This window comes from Sus scrofa, chromosome 14 (genome assembly GCF_000003025.6).
Source record: "Sus scrofa isolate TJ Tabasco breed Duroc chromosome 14, Sscrofa11.1, whole genome shotgun sequence".
NCBI lineage: Eukaryota > Metazoa > Chordata > Mammalia > Artiodactyla > Suidae > Sus > Sus scrofa.
In genome coordinates, this window is record NC_010456.5 from 9341663 (window position 1) to 9368854 (window position 27192).

General features: G+C 45.3%; 1 protein-coding gene across 1 annotated transcript in view; it reads left to right on the top strand.

Annotated features, from left to right (window-relative positions):
- DOCK5 (dedicator of cytokinesis 5) overlaps positions 1-27192 on the top strand; it is a 241436-nt gene that overhangs the window by 144383 nt on the left and 69861 nt on the right. Inside the window, 9 exon segments of the mRNA XM_021073736.1 lie at positions 6095-6192; positions 6428-6517; positions 8485-8585; positions 10319-10453; positions 14330-14441; positions 15448-15518; positions 16409-16515; positions 18868-19004; positions 23589-23684. Coding sequence (XP_020929395.1) covers positions 6095-6192; positions 6428-6517; positions 8485-8585; positions 10319-10453; positions 14330-14441; positions 15448-15518; positions 16409-16515; positions 18868-19004; positions 23589-23684 — 947 coding nt within the window.

Genomic DNA, 27192 nt, shown 5'->3' on the forward strand with positions numbered 1-27192 from the left:
TGAGGTTCAGATCTGCTCCATATGGGAAAGTAAAAACATACCAAAGATTAAGCCAAAAGGAAGGCAAAATCATGGAGACCTGAGAAGGTCTGTGGTTACAGAATGCTGGGGGAGAGAGGGACAGTGGAAGAGGCAGGCACAGGGGACTTTTAGGGCAGTAAAACTATATACTTTAGGAGTTCCCATTGTGGCACAGCAGAAACGAATCCAGCCAGTAACTATGAGGTTGCGGGTCGATCCTTGGCCTCGCTCAGTGGGTTTAAGGATCTGGCATTGCCCTGAGCTGTGGTGTAGGTCGCAGACATGGCTCAGATCCTGCGTTGCTGTGGTGTGGTATAGACCAGCAGCTGTAGCTCCGATTCATCCCCTCGCCTGGAAGCCTCTATATGCCACGGGTACAGCCCTAAAAAGACAAAAAAAATTTAATGTTATTAAATGATGAAATATGTGCAGTTGCCAAATATTATTTCAAAACAGTCAAGGACATGGAAAAATGTTAACTCCTTTTCGAGAACAGTCCAAGTTTTGTTTAAACATGTGAGGGCAATTTGTAGCCAATTGCCTGGGATCAAGTCTAGGAAGAGGTAGTAAGCTCTGCCACTTACTAGCTGGTTCATCTTGGACATGTCACTTGAGCTCTCTGTGACTCAGTTCCCTCACCGTTAAAGTGAGAGTCATAATATTTATTTCAAAGAATGAAGTGCATTAAAATAGGTAAAAAGCAAATCAAAAGCATCCAGCATGAATATTAGCTATTGCCATCATCATCATTATTACATGTACACAGAAAAAGACTAAAAGGAATAACTCCAAATGTTTGGATGATAGTTCTTATTTATTCTTTTTGGTGTTTTCCAAATTTTTAGCCATGAAATGTCAAACAGTTATTTTTTGTATTATAGTATAGTTGGTTTACAACATTCTGTCAATTTCTGCTGTACAGCAGAGCAACCCGATCATACATACATGATTCTTTCTTTATCTCCTATAATGTTCTGTCACAAGTGATGGGATAGAGTTCCCTGTGCTGTACAGTAAGACCTCATTGCTTATCCATTCTAAATGGAATAGTTTGCATCCGCTGACTCCAGACTCCCAGTCCATCTCACTGCCTCCCCCTCCCTGTGGGCAACCACAAGTCTCTTCTCAATGTCTGTGAGTCTCAAGGGGTTATTTTTTTTAGCTACAATAGTAGATGACGTAAAGCATTAATGTACATTGGGGGCTCTAAAGGGCCATTCAAGAGAGACATCATTTATCAAACATCTAGTAGATGATCCTTCCTAGGGAGTAGAGTTCAAGGAAAGCAAGGAATGAAAATTTATAAAATTAACTTACTAGAGATCATGGGTAGAGGTAATCACATTGTTATATCATTTGTTATTATCTCCAAGTCGAAACTGTAGGAAGCTTATTGACAGGTGGCAGTACTCAACTTGCTTTGCTGATGTCAACGCCACCCATCTTTAAGATAATAAGGAATTTGTAACCTCAAGCATTGATCCCCTTATATATATTTGTAAATTGAGATAACTTTCATAGGGAGGTATCTCTTGAAATATTAATCTCTTCATTATGAATGTACTTAACTCTTTGATCCAGAAATGTATTTCTTTTTTTTTTCTTTCTTTTTTTTTTTTTTTTTTTTGTCCTTTGTTGTTGTTGTTGTTGTTGCTATTTCTTGGGCCGCTCCTGCGGCATATGGAGGTTCCCAGGCTAGGGGTTGAATCGGAGCTGTAGCCACCAGCCTACGCCAGAGCCACAGCAACTCGGGATCCGAGCCGCGTCTGCAACCTACACCACAGCTCACGGCAACGCCGGATCGTGAACCCACTGAGCAAGGGCAGGGACCGAACCCGCAACCTCACGGTTCCTAGTCGGATTCGTTAACCACTGGGCCACGACGGGAACTCCCAGAAATGTATTTCTAAACATACATTTTATTGATATTGCACATGTCAAAGGATTTTATCTGTTGAAGACGATTCTTTTCAAGATTATTTAAAAGTTGAAAAAAATGAGAATTAAGCTAATCCATCTATAAAGGCATTATATTATTAGATAATTAGGATAAAATCCAACAACGGTAATCCATATATATGTATAGAAGAATATGTTGTTTATGTTTTGTTTTATTTTATTTGTTGTCTTTTTAGGGCTGCAGCCGTGGCATGTGGATGTTCCCAGGCTAGGGGTCCAGTCGGAGCTGTAGCCACCGGCTTACGCCAGAGCCACAGCAACGCAGGATCCAAGCCGCGTCTGTGACCTACACCACGGCTCATGGCAACGCTAGATCCTTAACCCACTGAGCAAGGCCAGGGATTGAACCCGCAGCCTCATGGTTCCTAGTTGGATTCGTTAACCACTGCACCACAATGGGAACTCCTGTTGTTTATGTTTTAAAGTAGAAATATCTTCAAGATAAATTACGGAGTTAAAAAAAAAAACAAAAGAAAACAAACCATCTCCCACCTTCTAAATGTTCCAAACCTGCATTGTCTCACTCAACATGTAGCTTGTGAATTTTTTCTTTTTTTCTTCTTATGCCTTTCCTGCCACAGAAGGAAGTTCCCAGGCTTGGGGTTGAATTGGAGCTACAGCTCCCAGCCTACACCACAGCCACAGCCATGCCAGCTCCCAGCTGCGTTTGCAGCTTTGCAGCAACATGGGATCCTTAACCACATCCTCAAGGACAGTATGTCAGGTTCTTAACCTGAGCTACAATGAGAATTCCTAGCTTGCGAAATTTAAAAAGTCAAGCGAAGGTCTGAGTGCAGTTCCTTAATTGCACTGGTCCATGCGTGTGCTCGTGGTTTCCTGTGTCGGGTGACTTTCCTGGTGGAGAGTGAAGATGGCAACACGCGCATCACCACAGACCGCTCCATCAGCTGGAACTGCCCTCTTGCCTCTGTTCTCAGCCCATTCCTAGCGCTTAAGAGAGATCTCCACATACTAAAAATCTTAAATAATAGCCTGTCTCAAAGAAGGGTCAAGGAGGCAAATCATCTGAACCAGAGTGGAGTGACCAGCTAGGGGTAGGGAGAGGGGACAGTTGTGGGGGTGATGAGGTGACATTGTACACATCAGAGGAAACAGGGCATTCCCAGTGACAGATCCTAAGTGTGGTGGTTCATTTGCCTGTTCTTCAAATGTGATGGGAATGATGAAGAACCAGTTTAGTTTGTTCTGAGAAAGAAGCAGCTGGGAGCATGATTGAACCATCAGCTCTTCACGGGCATTTGGTGATCAAGAGAGTAGCTGTTCTCCTTTCTCATGGAGACTGTGACCAAGCGTGTTGTTTCTTCTTAGCCTTAGGAAGGCTATTCAGACTCCAAAGGTTAAAAGCCACTGGACGTTGTTACAAACAGAGCCTGTAGGCTCTTTGTGATTCAGTGAATTTTTTAAAAACTGGATGGGAATTCCCACTGTGGCTCAGCAGTAACCAACCCGACTAGTATCCATGTGGATGCAGGTTCAATCTCTGGCCTCACTCAGTGGGTTAAGGATCTGGTATTGCCGTGAGCTGTGCTGTAGGTCACAGATGTGGCTCGGATCCGGCATTGCTGTGGCTGTGGTGTAGGACAGTGGCTACAGCTCTGATTCAACCCCCAGGCTGGGAACTTCCGTATGCTACATGTGTGGCCCTAAAAAGCAAAACAAACAAGCAAAAGTGTATGAAGTTCCTGCTATGGCACAGTGGGTTAAGAATTCAGCTGCGGTGGTATGGGCCAGGGGTTTGATACCCGGCCCAAGGCAGTGGGTTAAAGGATCCAGGGTTGCCTCAGCTGGTGGTTTGAATTCAATCCCTGGCCCAGAAATTTCCATATGCCACAAGTGCAGCCATTACAAAAAAAAAAAAAAAAAAAGAAAAAAAAAGTGGAACAGACTGATTTATTTTGTTGCTAAGCCCCTATGGAGGTGAGAATAGGTTTGTTGTTCCAGGAAAGGGAAAAGGGAGTAAAGTCTCTGCAGGTGTGGGCCCTGAGCCAGGCTGTTCACAGCCATCTTATTTTACCCCTTGGCACCCTGGCACATGAAGACACCAACGTGGCCACTATTAACCTCCTTTTCCTTAGAGAGCACTCCATGGCGTGGAGTAACAAAGACAACAGTGAGATTGACGAGCTTGTGGCAAAAGTAGGAAATGGGAAGATGGAAGTGAGCAGTGCCTAGTGGATAGGCCTAGCCCAGTGCCTGTTCTTAAGTGCTTACTTGAGGAATGAAGTTGAGGAATGGTCTTGCGTGCACTACCAGCTTCCTTGGGGCTACCTGTTCTGTTTGTGTCCATTTGCTCCATCTTTGATCCAACACATATTGGACACCTGCTAGGTGGCCAGCACCATGATGGGGTATAACTAAGCATGCCTATGGTTCCTTCCGTTTAATGTCTCAGATCTATGGGAAGAGCCAAAGAGATAGCCAGTGTATCATTCATTTTTTTGTTCTAAGGTATATGCATGTGAGTACGGAGGAAGGAGGTGCAGATAGCGTAGAATGATTGGGTAAGTCTTCCCAAAGGGAAAAAAGTGTGAGGTGGGTCTTGAAGTATAAGTAGGAGCTGACTAAATACACGGTATTATAGTACTTCTGGGCATGTCAGACAAAGGGTAGGTATATGCAAAGACATGGAGCGATTTCAGAGCATGCCATAGCTTGGGGAGTATGGAGTTGATGTGTCTGAAAGAAAGGCCTTCCTTCCTCTTCTGTGAGTGGTGTCCGGACTTTGCTCTGCTGACACTGAGATGGCTCTAGGCTTCAGGGGCTTTGGAGGGACTAACCAGTATGTAAGCCAGTAAAACAAACATACTGTGAAGCAAATTAATTGCTGTAATGAACAATACATTATCTGTCTGTCTCTCTCTCTCTTTTTTTTTTTGCTTTTTAGGGCTGCACCCTCGGCATGTGGAGGTTCCCAGGCTAGAGGTCGAGTTGGAGCGATAGCCGCCCGCCTACACCACAGCCACAGCAACGCCAGCCGGATCCAAGCTGTGTCTGCGACCTACACCACAGGTCACAGCAATGCGGGATCCTTAACCCACTGAGTGAGGCCAGGGATCGAACCTGCATTACTAGTCAGATTTGTTTCCGCTGAGCCATGATGGGAACTCCCACATTTTTGACTGCATATATGTGTACACACACACACACACACACACACATATTTGCAACACATATATATGTGTGTGTATATATTTGTTTATACCAAATAGTGTTCTATGAATAGCAATAGTAACTTAATGCACGAAACTCAATGCTAAAATAGTAACAGTCCTGGGACCTGGTTTACTTCCCTGTGACACTTTAGGATCTAGACCTTCATTAAAGGCATAAGTGGCTTAAAGATCCACCAGTCTGCATTTTAAGTCCAAAAACACAGCAAGACTTTTATCCTAGGCTTACCCTAAGCACCATTCATCTGTTCTACCTTCCTTTCAGATAGCAACCCGTCTGATTTGATTTGCTTGTCTATTTATTTCTCTGAAGAACTCTGGGGAGGCAGTATGATAGAGCAGCAAGGACGTGGTTTTGTGCAATCAGATAAATCTATAATTAAATTCCATTCATACTGCTCCCTGGCAATTATGTGACCTAAAGTGAGTCATTTAACTTCACTAAACCTCAGTTTCCTCACCTCAGAAATGGAAAAAAATAAAATCAGCTCTACAGTGGGGATGCGACACTTAAATGCATTAAAGCCTGTGTCTCAGTTTCTCCCCCTTCTGTCTCCATCAAAACACACATGGTGACAAGGGATAAATTAAACAAGGCAGCACATTAAAGGTTGGAAATTTACTTAAGTGTGTGTCATTGATAAGGCTGTGATGTTATTTGAGAGACGTGAGTTCTATGCAGGCATCATTTTATGTTCTTGTACATTAGTGGTTGGTTTTTTCCTCTGTGAAGAAGGAGAGAAGACTGCATCTCTGATGTAGGTCGGAGACAGTAAATTAAAAGCCACATACGGTATCAGCCACCGATAGGAGTCATCATCTTTTTTAGAGAGCTCTGTAGGTGTATCCTGAAATCCTGAAATGGTGTGGGTTGCTCTGCTAATAAGTGTCTAACGTTTATGGTTTGTACTTGTTCTTCCTAGTTGACCTGTTAGGCCTGTTAAATTGGCGTTCGAACTCCCAGAACATTAAACACAACTTAAAGAAGTTAATGGAGGTGGATGGAGGAGAGATTGTTAAGGTATGTTTATATCTTCTTAGGAACATAGCCAGCAAATCATAAGTTCAGTATGTTAAATTAAACCAATTGAGTGTAAACATAAGGCCTGTTATCTGCATTGGGACGCAAGGGTGCTGATTTTTCAGAAAAAGCTGTTTTTCTGCCTGTTCTGTTGACACCTAATTATCCCCAAATTTCTGTAGTATGGAGTTGAACCAAAAGCACCAAATAACCTCTCTGTTTTTCTTATCTTCAGTTTTTGCAAGATACGCTCGATGCACTTTTTAACATAATGATGGAAATGTCAGACAATGAAACATACGACTTCCTTGTGTTTGATGCACTGGTAAGCAGTTACACATATTAACTAGTGTTTATTCTTGCAACTGTGTAGTTTTCAGTATTTCACTATTACAATAATTGTGATGCATATCTTCTCGCATAAATACTTGTATACATCTCTCTGATGATTTCTTTAGGCTTAATTCCCAGCAGTAACACGGGGTACAATTGACTTATATTCAAGGCCTTTATTTCTTTGTTTCCTGTTAGGTCTTACTTCTCGATATGCTTTTTTGTTCTCATTAGGGAAAACGGGGTGTTTTATTACCTCTGAAATCAGAAATCACTTTAACTCACTTAAAAATTGTCTAGTCCTAAACCAAGAGATACCATTCACAAAGATGATTGTGGCTTGGTGTGTACGTGTATACTTGTGTGTTGATGCCCGAGAGACTGAATTTGCAAGTCCAAGATGACTCTTGGTCTCATTATGTATAACACACAACCCAGCAAACAGTTAAAGTTTGTCACACACAGTACTGAGACACGCAGCCCTTTCCACGAACTGAAATTTAACAAAGAAAAGGATGTCGGACTCTGGGAGAGTCAGAGGTGGCCGTGGAATGGGGGAAGTGGATGCCTCCAAACTCAGCATCACTTCCCGATCATTGGGGTTGCAGTTCAGTGCAGTTTTACCTGAATGTTGCAGCCAAGGTACCAGGAAGATAAATTGCAGCTTCAGGTCACTCATCAGTTTGGAGGGACTGATAGACTCCTGAAAAGGTTAGGATGTTGATACTCAGGATGTAAGATAAAGAGAGACGTGCCTCCAGCTGTGATCACACCTGGGCAGGTTTATGGGCCAGAGAGACCATGGTGATGACTGTGGGTCAAGGGGTGGAGACAGAGCCCTGTGGGACAGAGCAATGGGCCTGTGTGGAAGTCCCAGGTGCCCCTCCCTTTGCTCTCTCCTGTCGCAGGGAGGTGCACAGTGGTTATTTGTAGCTTACGTGTCCAGTACTGATAAGAATTAACAGAGGAGCAGAACATTGAGAGAAGTTCTGTTATTAGGGGCACTCACAATGTACTGAGGGGCAGCAATACCCTGGAGTATTTCATTAGCCGCATCCTCGGTTTAGTGTTTGTTATTTCCATGGGACACCGCTGTCTCCTGTGCCATTATCTTCCCAGATTTGGTGACCTGTGCACTGCCCCTTCTCTGAGACAGGTTCTGAGACTTGTACTGGCTTCCTCCTAGCATTTAGCCCTGTGGCCTGACACTTAAATGTCTCTCTGTTCACATTAAATAAAAAGAAACATGGAGTTCCTTTCGTGGTTTAGTGGAAATGAACCTGACTAGCATCCATGAGGATACAGGTTCGATCCCTGGCCTTGCTCAGTGGGTTATGGATCTGGCGTTGCCATGAGCTGTGGTGTAGGTCGCAGATGCGGCTCGGATCTGACATTGCTGTGGCTGTGGCATAGGCCAGCGGCGACAGCTCTGATTCAACCCCTAGCCTGGGAATCTCCATATGCTGTGGGTGCAGACCTTAAAAAGACAAAAATAAATAAATAAATTAATTAATTAAATTAAATTAAAAGAAACATGATGGGTTCCCATTGTGGCTCAGCAGGTTAAGAACCTGACTGGTATCCATAAGGATGTGGGTTGGATCCCCAGCCTCACTCAGTGGGTTAAGGATCCTGCGTTGCTGCAAGCTACCACGTAGGTCACAGATGCGGCTCGGATTCCGCGTTGCTATGGCTGCAGTGTAGACCTGTAGCTGCAGCTCCAGGTGGACCCCTAGCCTGGGAACTTCCATATGCTGCAGGTGCAGCCCTAAAAAGGTAGGGGTGGGAGGGCAGAGAATAAAAGAACCCTGAGACTTCATTTCGGCTCTGAGATAGTAATGTGGGAATGCTGCCACTATGATGGAGAAGGAAAAGAGGGCCCCAGATGTTAGGTCCAGCTTATTGACAGAATGCCTGGGGTTGTACTGTGCTGCTATTTATGTTTTTCACCTTTGGCAGGTGTTTATTATTTCACTGATAGGAGACATCAAGTTCCAGCATTTTAATCCGGTCCTGGAGACCTATATCTACAAACATTTCAGTGCCACTCTGGCCTATGTGTAAGTACCAGGCCTGGGAAGGCCCTGTTGTTGGATGGTGGGTATGTGCTCCTGCAGCCGGGTTGCTGTGAAACCAAAAGGACGTGGGCTGAGCACCCCTAAGGGCAGAACCTGGTTCTCAGCTTCCTGCTGGAAAGCGGGAATCGTGGACGTGTTTTAGCCCTGGGAAAGGGGTTACATTCAGGTCCTGCCTCCTGGGAACTTAGGGAAGAGGTACAGCTATATTTCTCTAAGAATTCAGAGCCTGTGTAGGTGAGGCGTTGAAGCTGTTAGGAGCCCAGTCAAGGAGCGACGACCCTATCCAGGATCATAGAGGATGGGTGTCAGTGGGATCAGCATGAGGCCCCAGTGGGATCAGATGGTGGGTTAAAGAGGACCAGGTCTGACAGAACCGAGGCTCATGCCTCAACCCTATACCAAGAGTGCTTTGTGGGTTTTATTACCTAGAAGATATGAGATGATTGAAGTTTTTTCCTTTTCATAAGAGGGAATGGTCTCCCTCTTTCCCATAGTGAAGCCTTCTTTCCGTCTTTGGTTTATGAGCCCCGGACTAAGGAAAGCGACTCATGTTTGCTCTGAGCTTCCCCCTGGGGGTGCTCAGCTCACCGTGGCCATGGATGCGGCCCATCACCACACCCGTTGCCTTCCGGTTTTATTGTGCACAGCAGCGTGATAGTGACAGGAACGTAGTGGAGATGAGCGAAGATCTTTCTGATGGTGCCAGCTCATGCCAAGTGCTGCCAGCTGATCTATCAGGCATCCTGCTGACCTGCTCTGTCACTCAGATCACTGATCCCTTGTGTCCTTTTCTGAACGAAACAAGAAAGGTCTCAGTTTTATTTGCATGAGGGTCCAGAAATGTAATAAAATGGAAGTGACATAGAAGAGATGTCTTGCAGCCTGGTCATCAAGTCACACAATGGGTATAATGCCCCTGGGTTGGGGAAGCAGCAGATACACCAGTGGTGGGGTTCTTTCCACCCAGTAGCCTTGCTTTTCAGATAGGCAATAGCTACTGGTGATGAAATCCTGTCACTGGGACTTTATAACACAGAGCCAAACTGCCACACTCCAAGTGGTGTGTTTCTAGTAATCCAGATTTGTTTGCAAGAATTGATCCATTCTGCATGATTCCTGTGGATTTTTCTTAATGCTAGGAAAACTCTGAGATGCCCAGGGGGAACGTTCAAAGTAGGAGCTCCCTTAAAAGTATGAGTTAGCCCAAGATTAAGACAGTGCCTCGTCCAAAGACTTGGGAAAGACGCAAAGAACAACCTAAAATCCCAGGGCAGTTTTTTTCTGTTCAGATGCTCAGAACCACAGTGCTCCTCATCCTACAGTCAATGAAGTTCCCATCTGGCTCCAACTGACGGATCCCAAAGAGTCGAGGCAGATTAGAGGGAATTTTAGACTACATTAGGCAGACAATCCCTTCCTTACAGGAACATGTAAAAATAACTGCATAATATACTAGAGATTAAAATATCATCACAGTTCAAGTCCCTTGCCCACTCTCTTGGTCCTTTCAAAAATCCTGCCAAGCAAAAGAAACTATCCCCTATTTCTAAGCAGAAAGGAAGCTCCAAACCTAGCCTGCGAAGGAGTTAATTTTCCCTATTCAGAGCATATTGTAGAGGAGCTAATTAACCATAGTTGTGACTTTTTCCCCAGGAGGCCAAATTCCCTTCTGTGTTGCACCCCACGGACGTTTTTCTCTTTCTCGCCCCTTGAAGGAAACTCTCCAAGGTACTGAACTATTACGTGGCGAATGCAGATGACTCCAGCAAGACAGAGTTGCTTTTTGCCGCCTTGAAAGCCTTAAAGTACTTGTTCCGATTCATCATCCAATCCAGAGTGCTCTACTTGAGGTAATGGTGACTGGACTACGGTGTTGATGCGCCCAGCCTCCTTCCATGTATTCTTCCTTAATCCTCATGCTCAGTTCAGCTCTGTGACCTGTTGGGTCATGGTACTACCAAATTTCAGAACTTCAGGGCTGATGACAGAGATGAGCTCTGAAACCATTAGAGGGAGTTCCCATCATGGCGCAGCAGAAACGAATCTGACTAGGAACCGTGAGGTTGTGCGTTCCATCCCTGGCCTTGCTCAGTGGGTTAAGGATCCAGCCTTGCTGTGAGCTGTGGTGTAGGCCAGCAGATGTGGTTTGGATCCTGCATTGCTGTGGTTATAGTGTAGGCCAGCAGCTGTAGCTCCAATTAAACCCCTATAATGGGAACTTCCATACGCCATGGGTGCGGCCCTAAAAAACAACAACAAAAAAAACACCCAAAAATCATTGGAGGAGGTCCGTGTGGAGTCCTTTGAGATCAGCAGAATTTTTAGGACAGGAATCACAGCAGGACTTCAGATTGCAGGTGGCTACAATGTACCCCTTGCTGAAAGCCTATGTTGGTGACAATAGCTGTAAGAAGTCAGGTTCCTGTGGCAAGACTGTAATTTATACACAAGGGGCTTTATGATGATGTTGGGTGTACAAATCTAGGATCTTGAGCTGTTGTTGGTAGTAAATGGAGAACAGTGGCAGTTGTTTGGGGGAGAAGTTTCTTGCAGTGTGTGTTTCTTTGTTGCCACCATGTTTAGGTACCTGGTGAAATTAAGCCCCAGAGGTATGGTAATTCCCAATTTAGATTCTTAGAATAACCATTCCCTAAAAAAACCCACAGAAATTGGGAGTTCCCATTGTGGCACAGTGGAAACGAATCCAACTAGTATCCATGAGGATGCAGATTTGATCCCAGGCCTTGCTCATTGGGTTAAGGATCCGGCATTGCCATGAGCTGTGGTGTAGGTCACAGATGTGGCTCGGATCTTGTGTTGCTGTGACTGTGGTGTAGGGCAGCAGCTGCAGCTTCTGTTCGACCCTTAATTTGGGAACTTCCATATGCTGTGAGTGCAGCCCTAAAAAGACCAAAAAAAATTTTTTTTAAAGCAAAAAACAACAAAAATCAAGAATAAGGAAAACAATAGAGGTAAAATCATAAGCGCAAAAAGTTAGTTGGGAGTGGGTAGAAAAGAAGTACCAACAAAAAGAGCAAACTGTACTTTCAAAAGATTTGACGGTGTGAAAGGAATGAGAAAAACAGAACGGTAGCTTGAGGGGGCAGCAGGATCGAAGCAATATTTTTTTGCCGGTGTGAACTCTTGAATATTTTTGTAGGTTGAAGAAAGAAAATGAAGATATTCAGGAAGCCAGGTTCTGGGGAAGGAGGGAGGAATTGGAATAGAGGGCATTCACTTCAGAGAACGGGGCGGATACTTCATTACTGACATGAATGAGAAGGGGAGACAGGAGAAAATAGTGGGTAAATCTGAGTCGAGGTGTAGGAATATCAACATCACTCATCCTGCATGTGCATTGGAGGTGACTTGGTGTTTGAATCAATCAAGAATTCAAGGGCTGGTGCAGTGATGAGAGTGGCAGAGCCAATAAACAAGGGAATGGGAGTTAATGCTGTAGGAGCCAGTACTAGAGAAGGGAGTTAAAGTTAGACATGAGTGATGTCTTTCTGACCGTAAAACATGTCAGACCCAGAAAGCATCACATTCAGGTTTGGTGTGCTATTTGCCAAGACTCGGAATTTTGAAAAGTGAACAGGAAGATCAAGGAGTTCTGTTTGGCGGTATATTAATTTTGAGGTATTTTGTGAATTAAATTGCAAATAAAGTTCTTTCCTCGTTCTGCCAAATGGATGAACTGAGAATCATCTATAATCCTCTGAATAAGTTTCTCAACATACCGTTGAAGGTCTGCATGAATGTAGGAGACCAATGCGAACATGTGTATGCATGTATGTAGGTATGTATGTGAGGATGTGCATAAAATTCTAAGTTCAAATCATCCTTACTCTTGACCAGTTGGTGTAAAATTGCCTCCCAGTTTAAATGCAGTTGACCTACAATTTGGGACCTTTAATGTTTCCGAGAAATGGACCAAAGACCTTCTGGTTTCTACTTTATGAGAATGAACCAACTTTTCAGTTGATGGACAAGTCTTGAGGACAAGCAGAGTGCTTTGGTCAAGCATGGACCAGTAAAGACCAGGCTGTCCTGTGTCCAGGGAGGGCCCTGTCGTAGGGCAGATCAACACTAGCAGGGCCAGTTCAGTGGATAGAAAGATGCTCATTGGGCTTGCAGGGCTACTGGGATGGGTTCAGAACATTTCTGGGCTGAGGAGCTTCTCTCCCCATTGTTGGAAACGTCAGGTTGGATGATCAAGGCTTGATGCAATCAAGAATTCAAGGGCTGGGAGTTCCCGTCGTGGCGCAGTGGTTAACGAATCCGACTAGGAACCATGAGGTTGCGGGTTCGGTCCCTGCCCTTGCTCAGTGGGTTAACGATCCGGCGTTGCCGTGAGCTGTGGTGTAGGTTGCAGACGCGGCTCGGATCCTGCATTGCTGTGGCTCTGGCGTAGGCCGGTGGCTACAGCTCCGATTCAACCCCTAGCCTGGGAACCTCCATATGCCGCGGGAGCGGCCCAAGAAATAGCAACAACAACAACAACAACAAAAGACAAAAGACAAAAAAAAAAAAAAAAAAAAAAAAGAGAATTCAAGGGCTGAATGAAGGAGATGATGAGAAGGAGTGATTCAAGTGGCAGAGTGATTGGAGAGTGAGGCCTGGTGGCCTCGCAGTTAAGGATTTGGCGTTGAGTTGGAGCCCTAGCCAGGGGAACTTCCTCATGCCCTCAGCATGCCCCACCCTCACCACCCCCCAAAAAAGAGGCGAGTGAAGAAGGAGAGAGGGAGGAGATTTGAAAATTGCTTGTGGGGGAGATGGGGGTGCTCCCTGACAGGACCTGGCTTTCCCAGTCTCCTTGGAGTGGCTGGACAGAGTTGCAGCTTTTATAAAATGTGTTTGTGTGTGTGTGTGTGTGTGTGTGTGTGTGTGTGTGTGTGTGTGTGTGTGTTGTTTAAAGAGGGTGGTGAGGCCATACCATGATGACAAGGGAAGGTCCTCACTACTCATGGCCCAGATAGGATGTGGCAAGGATGAGGTGTTAGGGAAGTTAGCTGCTTGGGGGCGGTGGTTAGGGGAGTCCTCTGCTTATTGGACATTCCACTAATAGGCTGAGGAAGGCGGGCTTGCAAGCAGGACTCATCGGCCACCTGAGGCAAAGCAGCTTCCTGCTGTTCCCCATTTTGCACTGGAAATGCCCGCGAGCCACTGGGATGCAGGCCGTCACTAAGAATGGACCAGTGGGGGAGCTCTGTTGCGGGACTTCACATACAAATCACTCCCCTCCTCGAGCTGCCGTCTTGGCACCGTGGAAACGTATCTGACGAGGAACCATGAGGTTTCGGGTTCAATTCCTGACCTCGCTCAGTGGGTTAAGGATCTGGTGTTGCCGTGAGCTGTGGTGTATGGTGCAGCTCAGATCTGGTGTTGCTGTGGCTGTGGCGTAGGCCGGCAGCTGTAGCTCCCATTTGACCCTCCACTGTAGCCTGGGAACCTCCACATGCCGCTAGCGTGGCCCTAAAAAGCAAAAAAAAAAAAAAAACCCAAATTAAAAAAAAATCACTCCCTTCCTCTTGTCCAACTAGTGATAGTGTCCCAGCTGCCAGGCCCCTCCCTGAGCCACCTTGGAGCACCTGTGACAACTTTTTGCTCGGTGCGAAGTGGTGACCGGTGAGGCCTGGGCCTCCCACATTGTTTAGCCAACAGATCTATTTGCACATTTCTTTTAAAGACGGAAAATCTGACCGCTTTCTCTTCTTTCTTTTAAGATTTTATGGCCAGAGCGAAGATGGAGATGAATTTAGTAACTCAATCCGCCAGTTATTTCTTGCTTTCAATACACTGATGGACAGGCCTCTGGAGGAAGCTGTCAAGATCAAGGTCAGCTGGGGTAACTCTTCCTGCCATCTCTGTTCCTGGGACAACATAGAACTGGCCATGATAGGGGATTAAAAAACGAATCCTAGTTCGTGGAAAGCATGTTAATTTTAGAATGGCTCATAGAAAGTAAAGGGAGGATAGAGCTCCCACTCTGGTGCCGTGCGTTAAGAATATAACTGCAGTGGCTCAAGTTGCTGTTGAGGCACAGGTTCGATCCCTGGCCCAGCAAAGTGTGTTAAACAATTTGGCATTGCTGTAGCTGCAGCTTGGATTCAGTCCCTAGCCTGGGAACTTCCATATGCCATGGGTGTGGCCATTAAAAAAAAAAAAAAAGAAGAGGAAGTTCTCTTTGTGGCTCAGTGGTTTGAGAACCCAATATCCATGAGGATGCAGGTTTGATCTCTGGCCTCGCTCAGTGGGTTAAGGATCTGACATCGCCACATAGTCACAGATGCAGACTGGATCCACTGTTGCTGTGGCCTAGGCGTAGGCCAGCAGCTGTAGCTCTGATTTGACCCTTAGCCTGGGAACTTCCCTATGCTGCAGATGTTCTAAAAAAGAGAGAAAATAAAGGGAGGTCTACTGGTTAAGGACTCAGTATTGTCACTGCTGTGGCCTGGGTTCGACCCCTATCAGTTTGCCAAAGACAAGCTCTCCTTTTATACATCCTTGATCTTTTTTGTGGCCCCTGGGAATTGAGCCAGCTGGTCCAGATGACCTTACAGGCAGTAGGTTTTAATCGTAGGTCTCCCGTTCTTACCAGAAGCCCAAAGTGGCCATCGTCTTTATTATTATCAATTTTGGGAATGTAAACTATGGGAACCCAAAAGACTCAAATTTGAACTTTATTTTTTGCTCTCTCTGGCAACTTTGTGAAGAAAATATCAAGAGTTTAACTGCCTCATCATTGTGAGAGTGTCTGGGTCCAGCTCTCTGTTTAAGATCCCAGCATCAGTCATTTCTTCCTGGGATCAAGCAGGAAATTGGCCTTGTGTTTTTCTTGCAGGGGGCAGCCTTGAAGTACCTTCCTAGCATCATTAATGATGTCAAACTTGTGTTTGATCCTGTGGAGCTCAGGTAAGTAGCCAAAACCATTTGACTTTAATAGTGGAACAGGACTTCCTCTTGGGGCTCAGCAGGTTAAGGAACCAGCATGGTTTCCGTAAGGATCTGGGTTTGATCTCTAGCCTTGCTCAGTGGGTTAAGGATCCGGCATTGCTGCAAGGGTTGCAGATGCAGCTCAGATCCAGGGTTGCCAGGCTTTGGTGTAGGCCAGCAGCCCCAGCTCCGATTTGACCCTTAGCCCAAGAACTTCCATATGCTGCAGGTGCAGCCGTAAAAAGAAAAATAAAGAGAGAAACAACTTCCTTGCTTGGCCTGGGCTAAGGCTGCTGTGCACTTTGTGATTCTTCTGACGTGTTTTGAGTGAACAAGTTTTTGTGTTCAGTTCTGTGAAAGAGACAAAAGAAGACACAAAGCCGACCCCTGAGAGAGGTTTGCACCTTCTCCAGGGAAACAAGATATGTAGACATAAAATTAATTACAAAAAAAAAATGTATATAATAAGCTTCCAGCCCTGTACCTAAGTCCGAGTCAGACATGCAAAGCCAGGTGGTGAATGACACTCGGGTGGAGTTAGCCAGAAGAGGATTTTGCAGAAATTGAGTGAGAAGGCATGTCTGCAAAGCAGCCGCAGGTCTGCAAAGCAGCCACCGACCTGACTATGCTTTGGCAGTTTAGACAGACTCAGCTCCCCAGCTGAGCCCTGGGGTGAACACAGAATACAGCCTCTCCTTTGCTTCCTAGAGACAGACTCCTTAGCATCATTAATGATCTCCTGGTCTTTGGGGAGAGAATTCCAGGTAGACCTCTCGAGACCCAAATACTCTCACAGTAGAGCAGACGAGTGTACTGCTCCCTTCATCTTGGCAGAGGGAAAACACTAACTGCTGGGCTTTGTCTTCCAGTGAGCTCTTCTGCAAGTTCATCCTGAGCATCCCTGACAACCAGTTAGTTCGACAGAAGCTGAACTGCATGGCTAAGATAGTAGAGAGCAATCTTTTCCGGCAGTCAGGTGAGTAGCCACCCAAAACCAGAGCTTATGGAAATTCCTATCTTGCTGCTTCTTCAGCCACTGCTGCCTTTTTTTATAATGTCAGTTATGTCCTTGCTAGTCGTTTGTTGGTCCTTAAAGACTTACTGTGAAACTGGTTTTCAGGGGTAGGTGAAATCAGTTCAGTCTTTCCCATAGTTCCTAAAAGAGCAAAATCATGCATGCTTTAATCTTTAATTGAAACAATCCAGTGTTTCATTAGAGACTTTGCCCCAGAAGGGAACAGGCAAGCAGGAAAGATGGTCTTTTTAAACAAATGCCTCTTCTTTGACCTAGACTTAAAGAGTATAACCTCAGCAACCAGGGGCCAAGGCTGTGATGCAGTGATTCAACGGGGCAGTGGGGCAGTGATAGAGTGATGCAGTGATGTAGTGATGCAGTGGGGTAGCAATGCAATGGGACACTGATGTAGTGATGCAGTGGGGCAGTGATGGGCTACACGCCATTTGCCCTGGCTCAGCAGAGCTGGTCATGCACACCCCTTCTCAACTCCACTCCCAGACATGTCTAATCAGTGTACATGATGGGAGTATGTACACCTGTGAAACACCTGTGTACACCTGTGTACACCTGTGAAATTGACAAGCACTATAAGTCAGAGAGGTTTTACAGGGAAGCTCTGGGGGAGCCAGGTTACCATCACACTGCTAGCAGCAGAGAGGGGAAATGTAACTAGAGTAACTAGAGTCCAGCATGTGGCCATCAGGTGTAAATTGCTGTGATCCTGTCCCAAAGGCAGTCTCATACCCTGTCTTTCTTCCACAAATCCAGGAGTTGCTAGGATGGGGCAGCTATGGGAGCTTCAAAAGAAGGGAGGGAGTCACAGAGGGTGGCTCATGCTGTGTGTATTGGCTGGAGAGTCTGAGGACCAGCAGGATGCCTCAGAAATAGGAAAAGTTGGAATTCCCACTGTGGCTCAGTGATTAACAAACCCTACTAGCATCATGAGGATGTGGGTTTGATCCCTGGCCTTGCCCAGTGTGTTGGGGATCTGGTGTTGCTGTGAGCTGTGGTGTAGGTTGCAGATGCGGCTCAGATTCCGCATTGCTATGGCTGTGGCCGTGGCCTTCAGCTGCAGCTCTGATTGCACCCCTAGCCTGGGAACCTCCATATGCTGCTGGTGTGGCCACAGAAAGACAAAAAGACCAAGAAAAAAAAGAAAAAGTCGAGTGGGTTGTTACTGGGAGAACCCTCCTGGCCTTGTCCCCGGCTAGTTATGTAACTTGGGACAAGTGTGAGACCTTCCCTAAGTCTCAGCTTCTGTTTCTATGCAAGAATGGACTTGAACTAGATCAAATCAGCACCATCTTTTGCCCCTGATATTTTCTGAGCCTATAACCTTGTGTTTAGACATTTCTCTCCTGCCAAGGAAACAGTCAGCAGGCATGCAGAAAGGTAGTGAGTGCTCGTGAGTAGAAAACCTAGTATTCGTCAACCTCTTACTAACCTCTGGTGATAACCTCTGCCTCCAAGGATGGAGAAAGTAAATGAGACAATCAAGATGAGACATTTGAGCAGAAGAGCAAGGATGCACTGCATGGTTCTAATGGAGAAAGTGTTATCACTGTTCACAGTAATTTCTGTTAGTAGCCAGAATATCTGGACTTAGCAGAATAATGTTTTACTATCCTGAAGATCCCAGAAGGAAGGCAGAATAGAAAGATGATAGCTTTCATTATGAATTCCCTGTGCCTGCAGTAGCTTGAGCAGAATGTTTCTGAAATCATGGAAATGTGCTGGTGAAAGTCAGTATTTATAGGGATTTTCGAGTACATTTTCTCATGAGATGGAAATTTTCCAAAAAAATTAAAAGTATACAGCTCGCTTAATTTATTACTTTCATGTGACTTAGCTTACAAATATAAGGTTAGCTTTTTTTTTCCCCCAGAGCTAAGGAGATTGTTCAATACCATAAACATTTGGGTACATGTACTCATGATAGGTGGGATTTTCTTTTTTCGTTTTATTTTATTGAAGTGTAGTAGATTTACAATGTTGTGTTAATGTCTGCTGGAGAGCCAAGTGATAGATGTATTCTATTTCATATTCTTTTCCATGATGGTTTATCACAGGATATTGAATATAGGTCCCTGTGCTATACAATAGGACATTGTTGTTTTCTGCATGTTTAAGATCAAGTTGCAGGGGTGACGTTCCATGCCCAAAAGTGTGCTTTGCAGTAGCCTGGAGGATCCGCAGCAGCATTGAGTCCAGAGCTGGGAGCTGCAGGAACATGCAGAGCAGCTGCAAGAATGAGCCGGGCAGTTCCGGTGCTCCTGCAGCTGATGAGGAGGTCCATGTTTTCTCCCTTAGAGTGCAGAGATGTGCTGCTGCCCCTGCTGATAGACCAGCTCAGCGGCCAGTTAGACGACAACTCCAGCAAGCCTGACCATGAGGCCAGCTCGCAGCTTCTGAGCTACATCCTGGAAGTGCTGGACAGGAAGGATGTGGTGAGTCAAATAGTGACTGATGTAGAGCACAGAGCACAGTCATCCCGTAACCTAGGACAGAAAGGACCACACAGCCCTCCTGGTCCTGGGCAGTTTAGAACCAGGGTGCTGGATGCGCCTATGTTAGAGGTGTTTAAAGAGGCTTTTCCTGGCTAGAACCTGCTGCAGATCTAGATCCAGGGAGGTCTGCGGTCCACCCTCTTCTGGGGCTGATTTCCACGGCTGCCCAGTTTGCCCATCGTTGAGATCCCTGTGAGAACTTTTCAGAACTGGAGCTGGGTTTACACTTGTTATGGAAGAACCTCTACCCTCTTCCACCTCTGGAAGCTGACAGCCCTCTTGGAGATACTCCTGAGCTTCTGAGAAGTTCTTTTTTTTTCCTGTCTTTTTTAGGGCCGCACCCACGGCATATGGAGGGTCCCTGGCTAATGGTTGAATGGGAGCCGCATCTGCCAGCCTACACCACAGCCACAGCAATGCTGGATCTGAACCACATCTGCAACGTACACCACAGCTCACGGCAATGCCAGATCCTTAACCCACTGAGCGAGGCCAGGGATCGAACCCGCATCCTCATGGATACTAGTTGGGTTTGTTACTGCTGAGCCACAATGGGAACTCCAAGAGAAGTTCTTATTTTATATTCTCTCTGACACTGATCCTTCCTTCTGGAGCCTAGTGGAAATGGTATATTTTTTAATCTCACTCCTTCTCCTTCCCCCAGCAGGAACCTGGGGCTACACTGCCTGGATTTGGCATGTTCCAGAGAGAATAGCTCACAGGCCTCCCAGAGCCTCCACTCAAGAGGCTGGAGAACTTTGCAGAATATGTCCACTTAAAGACAAACCATAGTCGCCACTGGCCATGATGCCTACATGGCACCTATATTCCCACAGAGCAGTGAACTATCTCCTGGTTTTTCCTGAGCCCCTTCTCTCAACAGCATCTGTAGATTTAGTTCTGCTGAAGGCTATGAAGAGCACTGGACCTTTTTCCATAAATAAATCCATGGCTCACTTTTTTTTTGGACACGCCCATGGCATGTAGAAGTTCCCAGGCCAGAGATCGAACCCAAGCCACAGCAGTGACAATCCAAGACCCTTAACTGCTGGGCCACCAGGGAACCTCCCTAAAGCTCACCTTTCCAGATCTACCCCGGTGTGGCCTCAGCCTGCCTCACCTCCTGCTCTTCATCACACAGGCCCATGAGCATGTCTGCTGATCCTGGTCTCAGCTGCAGAGGGACAGCAGGATACCTCCGCTTTCTCTATCTTCCCCACCCCCTCGCTCTTCTTTCCCTGAGCCCCTGGCAGCTCACCATATTATTTGTGCTATTCATTTGATATTTCTTCATTATAAGTCATTCCCCAGTTTACTTCACTGTGTTCTCAGAAACCATATTATAAAATGGAATACATTTTCCCAAGGAATTTTGTGTTTCAGGATTTGATGTCTAACCAGGACTTTATAGCAAAGGAATAAATGTGACCAATCATGTCGGAATGACAATAACCTTTTTTAAAAAGTAGCTCTTAAAACTCAGTAAGTAAAATGGTAAAATGAAGCTCTAAGCCCTATAAATTAACGATGATGTACAGGCGCTTTCGTTCATTAGGGTACCAGAAAGTGTATGTATGTGGTCCCACGTTAATCCGAAACACAGGAATCAGGCTACTTGGTTTCTTGCCCAAATAATACCACCCTATAGCTGTTGTCCTTAAACACATCTCATGGTGCTTCAATTTTCTTTTCTTTTTTCCCTTTTTTTTTTTTGTCTTTTTAGGGCCGTGCCTGTGGCATATGGAGGTTCCCAGGCTAGGTGTCTAATCGGAGCTGTAGCCGCTGCCCTACGCCACAGCCACAGCAACACGGGATCCAAGCTGTGTCTGCAATCTACACCACAGCTCATGGCAATGCCAGATCCTTAACCCACTGAGCAAGGCCCTAGATTGAACCCGAAATCTCGTGGTTCCTAGTCAGAGTCGTTAACCACTGAGCCATGACGGGAACACCAGTGCTTCAGTTTTCTAGTCAATAATGTGAGGAATTGCTCAGGTGACCCGTTAGGTCTCTTCCATATGTGATCCTATTTTTGTCTTGTTGTTTTTGGGGTTTTTTTTATGGCTGCACCCATGGCATATGGAAGTTCCCTCAGGCCAGGGATTGAATCCGAGCCACAGCTGAGACCTGTGCTATAGCTGCAGTAACACCTGATTCTTTAACTCACTGTGCCGGGCTGGGAATCAAACCCACACCTCTGCGGTGACCTGAGCTGCTGTAGTTGGATTCTTAACCCACGGTCCCACAGTGGACATGTGTAGTCTCTCCACCTACCTTCTTACCACACAGAAGGGCTCTTCGGAAATGACTTGAATGAGTGTATGTATACTGTGCTAAGAGATTTCATTGGCTTTTAAAAGGTCTTCTTTGGTCTTTGCAATAATATTCTCTGTAATGAGCAGAGGCATTCAAAATTACCATCCTAGCACTCTATTAATGTAACCAGGTCAATACCTTTTTGGTGACGGTGATGTTATGTATTTCCCCCCCACCATAAACATTTTTACATGTACCAATTCACTCTCTATGTCCTCCTGAATGCTCTCATCCCCTCAGTTCGCTCCAGGCTCTAATTACTGACATGCATTCCTTTTTTACAGTTCAGGATTCCCCCCTCTCTTCCTATAACTGTATTTTCAAATTGTCCCCCGTCTTCAGGTCCAGCTGCCATAAGCATCTCAGTGAAATTGTTCATGATGCAGAGTCCTGCCCAGATTCCTTTGCTCTGCTAGTTCCCTTCATCCCCTCCTTGCATCTCTCTTAAGGCCCTTGTGGTTTTGTACTTTGAGTTATGGATTCAGCTTCCAACCCTCCTTAAATAGCTCCCATGCTCCAGGCACTGTGAGAGGTCGTGCCTTCGGGAGTGAATAGGAGAAGCAAGCCTCCTCCCCTCGTGGAGCTGACCTTCCAGTGGGATCTTGGTGTTTTGCTTATTTATATTCATGCCCCGGCTCCCCTGCTGGAGTGTGAATCTCTTAAGAGCTCAGAAGAGGTCTGCACACAGGTCCCTCATGAGCCTTCCCCACCTGCAGGTTTAAGTACGGAACTGTTGGTTATGTAGCTGGAGGTGAAAGCAGCATCACTTGGGGAGGCAGGTTTTGTGAATCACTTTCATTCAAAGAAATAGAAGCAATAAAGAAATAGTAAGAAGCAGGAAGGAAAGAAGAGGATGCGGAGTTCCCGGAGTGGCGCAGCAGAAACGAATCCAACTAGGAACCATGAAGCTTGGGTTCGATCCCTGGCCTTGTTCAGTGGGTTAAGGATCCAGCGTTGCCATGAGCTGTAGTGTAGTCATAGTCGTGGCTCAGATCTGGCATTGCTGTGGCTGTGGTGTAGGCTGGTGGCTACAGCTCCAATTCAACCCCTAGCCTGAGAACCTCCATATGTCATGGATGTGGCCCTAAAAAGACCAAAAAAAAAAAAAAAAAGAAAAAGAAGAAGGGGGCTAACAATACTTGATATTTTAATAAAATGTTATAAAGAGCAGTGATCTAGTTGTTGGAAGCATTAAACAGGAGTTTCGGAGTATCTGTCCAGAAGTAAGAATGGATAAAGGCTTTGAAAAGCTAAGTTGAATATTGCCAAGTTGGAGCTGCAGGCATATAGCGTCAAACCACAAAAAAGGAGAGAAGGGAAAAGGAAGACTAAACCTTCTTGAATCACTGTTGGGTACATCCGCCCAAACTAATTCCTGTAACGGGAACTTTTTTTTGGCTTGCCTTTGTGGATATTGAAACTCCGCAAAGTAAAATGATTGCTCATAGTCACACATGACAAGAGTCAGGATATGAAATCCCTATCTCAGTCTGCTTGAGCCAAAACAAAATGCTGAAGATTGGGTAAATTAAACAACAGAAATTTATTTCTCATCATTCTAGGGGCTGGAAGTCCAAGGTCAGGGTGCTACATGGTTGGGTGGCAGTGAGGGTCTCCTCCTGGCCAGCAGACGGCCACCTTCTTGCCGTGTCCTCGTGTGGCTTTTCCTTGGTGTAGGGCAAGCTCCCAGGTGTCTCCTGTTAGAAGGATACTAACCCACCAGTCCCAGGCCCCTCATGACCCGACTGCCTCCCAAAAGTCCCAGCTCCAAATACTATCATGTTAGAGCTTAGAGCTTCAACACTTGAATTTTGAATGCAAACCTTCAGTCCATAACGATCTCCTTGATTTAAATTTCTTTTGGAGTTCCGGTCGTGTCGTGGCTCAGTGGTTAACGAATCCGACTAGGAACCATGAGGTTGTGGGTTCGATCCCTGGCCTTGCTCAGTGGGTTAGGATCCGGGCGTTGCCGTGAGCTGTGGTGTAGGTCACAGACACGCCTCGGATCCCGCGTTGCTGTGGCTGTGGTGTAGGCTGGTGGCTACAGCTCCGATTCGACCCCTAGCCTGGGACCTCCGTATGCTGCAGGTGTGTGGCCCTAAAAAAAAAAAAAAAAAGGAAGGAAAGAAAGAAGGAAGGAGGGAGGGAGAGAAGAAGGAGGGAAGCTGAGTCAGAAGGAGTGGTGATCGTCTCTGTGTTTTCCCCCAGGGCCCCACAGCGATGCACATCCAGCTGATAATGGAACGGCTGCTGAGAAGGATTAACCGGACCGTCATTGGGATGAGCCGACAGTCTCCCCACATTGTGAGTGTCACCCAGGGGACCGTGCGGCCACCACTGCTTCTCACTGTCCCATCCCATCTGCCCATCAGGCGCCTCTGGGAACTGGTGTCATGAGGTCAAATTCACACAGGCCCCACCCATCCCAATTTCTAGTCTGCACTGCATGCTGAGTGACACAGCCTCCTTGGGAAATGAGTGTCTAGAACTTTACAGCCTCCCCAGATGGGTGACCCTTTGTTGTAACTGTAAGTGAATCTCATGCTCATTTTCTCCTGAGGGAAAATGATCCAACAGGGTGGTAGGGAGGCGCATGGGGAGAGTTTTGAAGGACCTCATCACGCTCAGTGTGTGTGTCCATTCTTAAGGAGTCTTGTCAATATGGAAATTTAAACAAAAGCTCCTTGCAATACATTAAAGCAGAGACCCACTGAGATACACAGGTACCCTAGGTAGACTGAGAACTTGGGACCCATTCGACCTAATTCTCTTTGAATATTTGCTTAATATTTTATTTAAAGGAAATATGAGCATTTGCGAGCAGAAAATGAGGCGTTTAGCTGACCGCATTCAGCATTTCATTTATTATTTCAAGCAATGTAATTATAATTCTTAATGTATACATGCTGTGGCCAGATCCACCTTCATTAAAATGGGAACAATAATGGCTCCAATACTTCCACCCAGTGTGATGATAATAGTAGATACTGCTATTAGCTAGTGGTATGTATGTGTGTGTGTGTTTGCCAGAAACTATTTTAAGTATTTTCTCTCTCATTGGAAGCTCACATCAAGCTCCATTTTTCAAATGAGGAAACATGCAGAAAGCTCCACAAGGTTTCACAACCACCAGGCGGTTAAGGTGGGCTTTGGCCCCAGGCGGCGAGCCTGGGTGCGGAACCCAGCAGGCTGTCAGCTGTGCCCAGCCCCCAGCAGCCCACCAAGCTATGTGTCCAGCTGTGCACTGTAGTCACCATGAGAGGCATCCTGATAAATTCAGTTCTCTCCTCTGCATCCTATTTTCTCTGATCCTCAATGTTCTTCTAGATTGGTACCTACCATCCAGCCCTTTTGGTTCAAAGAAGAAACTTTTAAGGAACTGGGGATTGACATGCTTTTAGAAATGCCATTGTTCAGGAGTTCCTGTCCTGGCTCAGTGGTTAATGAACCCGACTAGCACCCATGAGGATGAGGGTTCGATCCCTGGCCTTGCTCAGTGGGTTAAGGATCCAGCATTGCCATGAGTTGTGGTGTAGGTTGCAGATGCGGCTTGGATCTGGCGTTGCTGTGACTGTGGCATAGGCCAGTGGCTACAGCTCCGATTGGATCCCTGGCCTGGGAACCTCCATATGTGATGGAGGAGTAGGACATGGAGCTCACCTTCTCCCACAAACACATCCAAAAAAAAAAAAAAAAAAAAAAAAACTACATGTAGAAATACCAGTGTTGCTCCAGACTCTTATTCTCCATCTCTTATGTCTCTTAATTGTCAAATAAAAAGTGAGATTGAGCAGAGGTAACTGTGGAAGGCCAAGATGTATCATCATTAAAATGAAGCATCTTGTGCTTGTGATACTAAAAACTACAATTCGATGACACAGAAGAACTATCCCACATTGCCCTAGTAAATAAAAACTATTCAACAAATATGTATTAAGCAATTGCTGTAAGCCAGGCACTATTGTAGACACTAGAACAGAAAATAAGACAGACAAAAATCAGCACTTTAGAGAAGCTTACATTCTAGCAATAACAATAACGAAAAATAAATGACATTGTATTAAAAGGAGATCAGTGCTACGGAAAAGAACATGAGTGGGATGAGGGGAGTCAGGTAGAAGAGTAACACACTGAAGTAAGGTGATTAAGAATGGCTTTTTCAGGAGTTCCCGTCGTGGCGCAGTGGTTAACGAATCCGACTAGGAACCATGAGGTTGCGGGTTCGGTCCCTGCCCTTGCTCAGTGGGTTAACGATCCGGCGTTGCCATGAGCTGTGGTGTAGGTTGCAGACGCGGCTCGGATCCCGCGTTGCTGTGGCTCTGGCGTAGGCCGGTGGCTACAGCTCTGATTCAACCCCTAGCCTGGGAACCTCCATATGCCGCGGGAGCAGCCCAAGAAATAGCAACAACAACAAAACAAAAGACAAAAAAAAAAAAAAAAAAAAAGAATGGCTTTTTCAGAGTTCCTGTTGTGGCACAGCAGAAACAAATCCAACTAGAAACCATGAGGTTTTGGGTTCAATCCCTGGCCTCACTCAGTGGGTTAAGGATCCGGCATTGCCATGAGCTGTGGTGTAGGTCACAGATGCAACTCGGATCTGGCATTGTTGTGGCTGTGCGTAGGCTGACAGGTGCAGCTCTGATTCGACCCCTAGCCTGGGAACCTCCATATGCCATGAGTGTGGCCCTCAAAAGACAAAAAAACAAAAAAGGAATGGCTTTTTCCCCCGAGGAGGTAGAATTTGAACAAAGCCTTGAGGAAGGCAAGGGAGTGAGGCTTGCGGATATGTGGAGATGGGCCTTCCAGGCAGAGGGAACAGCCAGAGCAGAAACCCTAGGGTGTAAACCCTCCCTGGTAAGATTCACATATGAGTGATAGAACTGATCCAAATGAGAATATAGAGGAGTGATTGCACGTCAAATGCTGTCTTTCTGCTAGATTACCCTCAAGGGGATCCAGAACATGCTCTATTTACAACTTAGATCATGTAGTAAGATAATTAGATCATGTAGTAAAGATAAAGACCCTACTGCTAAGCCATTTCTGCCATGTATTTAAAAACAGAGAGAGAAAGGCAGATTGATAACTTTGTTTAGGAAACAATACATTGGCTTGTGTCTGTCACTTACTATACTATCTTAATTTAAATTTACCCATTTAGCTTCCTTTAGGGGTGAAATCATCTACTGTCTCCCTTAAGTTGACTCAGGAACCTTGGCTCAGTATGTCTGAAGGGACGCGTAAGGATCTGAATGTAAAACTGGCAGTATCTCTGTCATGTTTCTGCTAAAATAAGATGATGAGAGTGGACGTGGCTGAGATACCTGGAGTGACAGAAATCCCCAGAGAAGCAAAGTAGGAATGCTTGAGAGAGATAAACACAGAAGGGAAGAAGCAAGGGAAGGCATACAAAGAGACGAAGACCGTCACACAGAGTCATACATGCAATTTATGCAATATATATGTATATGCATATATAATATATACCTATATTAACTGGTATAATATATGTAAGATGTGTACATATATGCTAATATAATGTATAATTTATAGATATATTAAGCTATATATTAACATGTTCTATAACATTAATATATAATACATAAATATATTAAGCTATATATCATATAATATATAATTAACCTATATCTGAATATATATTAATAAATGTATGTTATTACATAAAATATATTAAGCTATATAATATATAGATTATCCAACTATATTAAAATATATCAATAAATATATATATTGTTATATATAATATATTAAGCTATATATATCTATTCTGGATATTTAAGAATAGTTACAT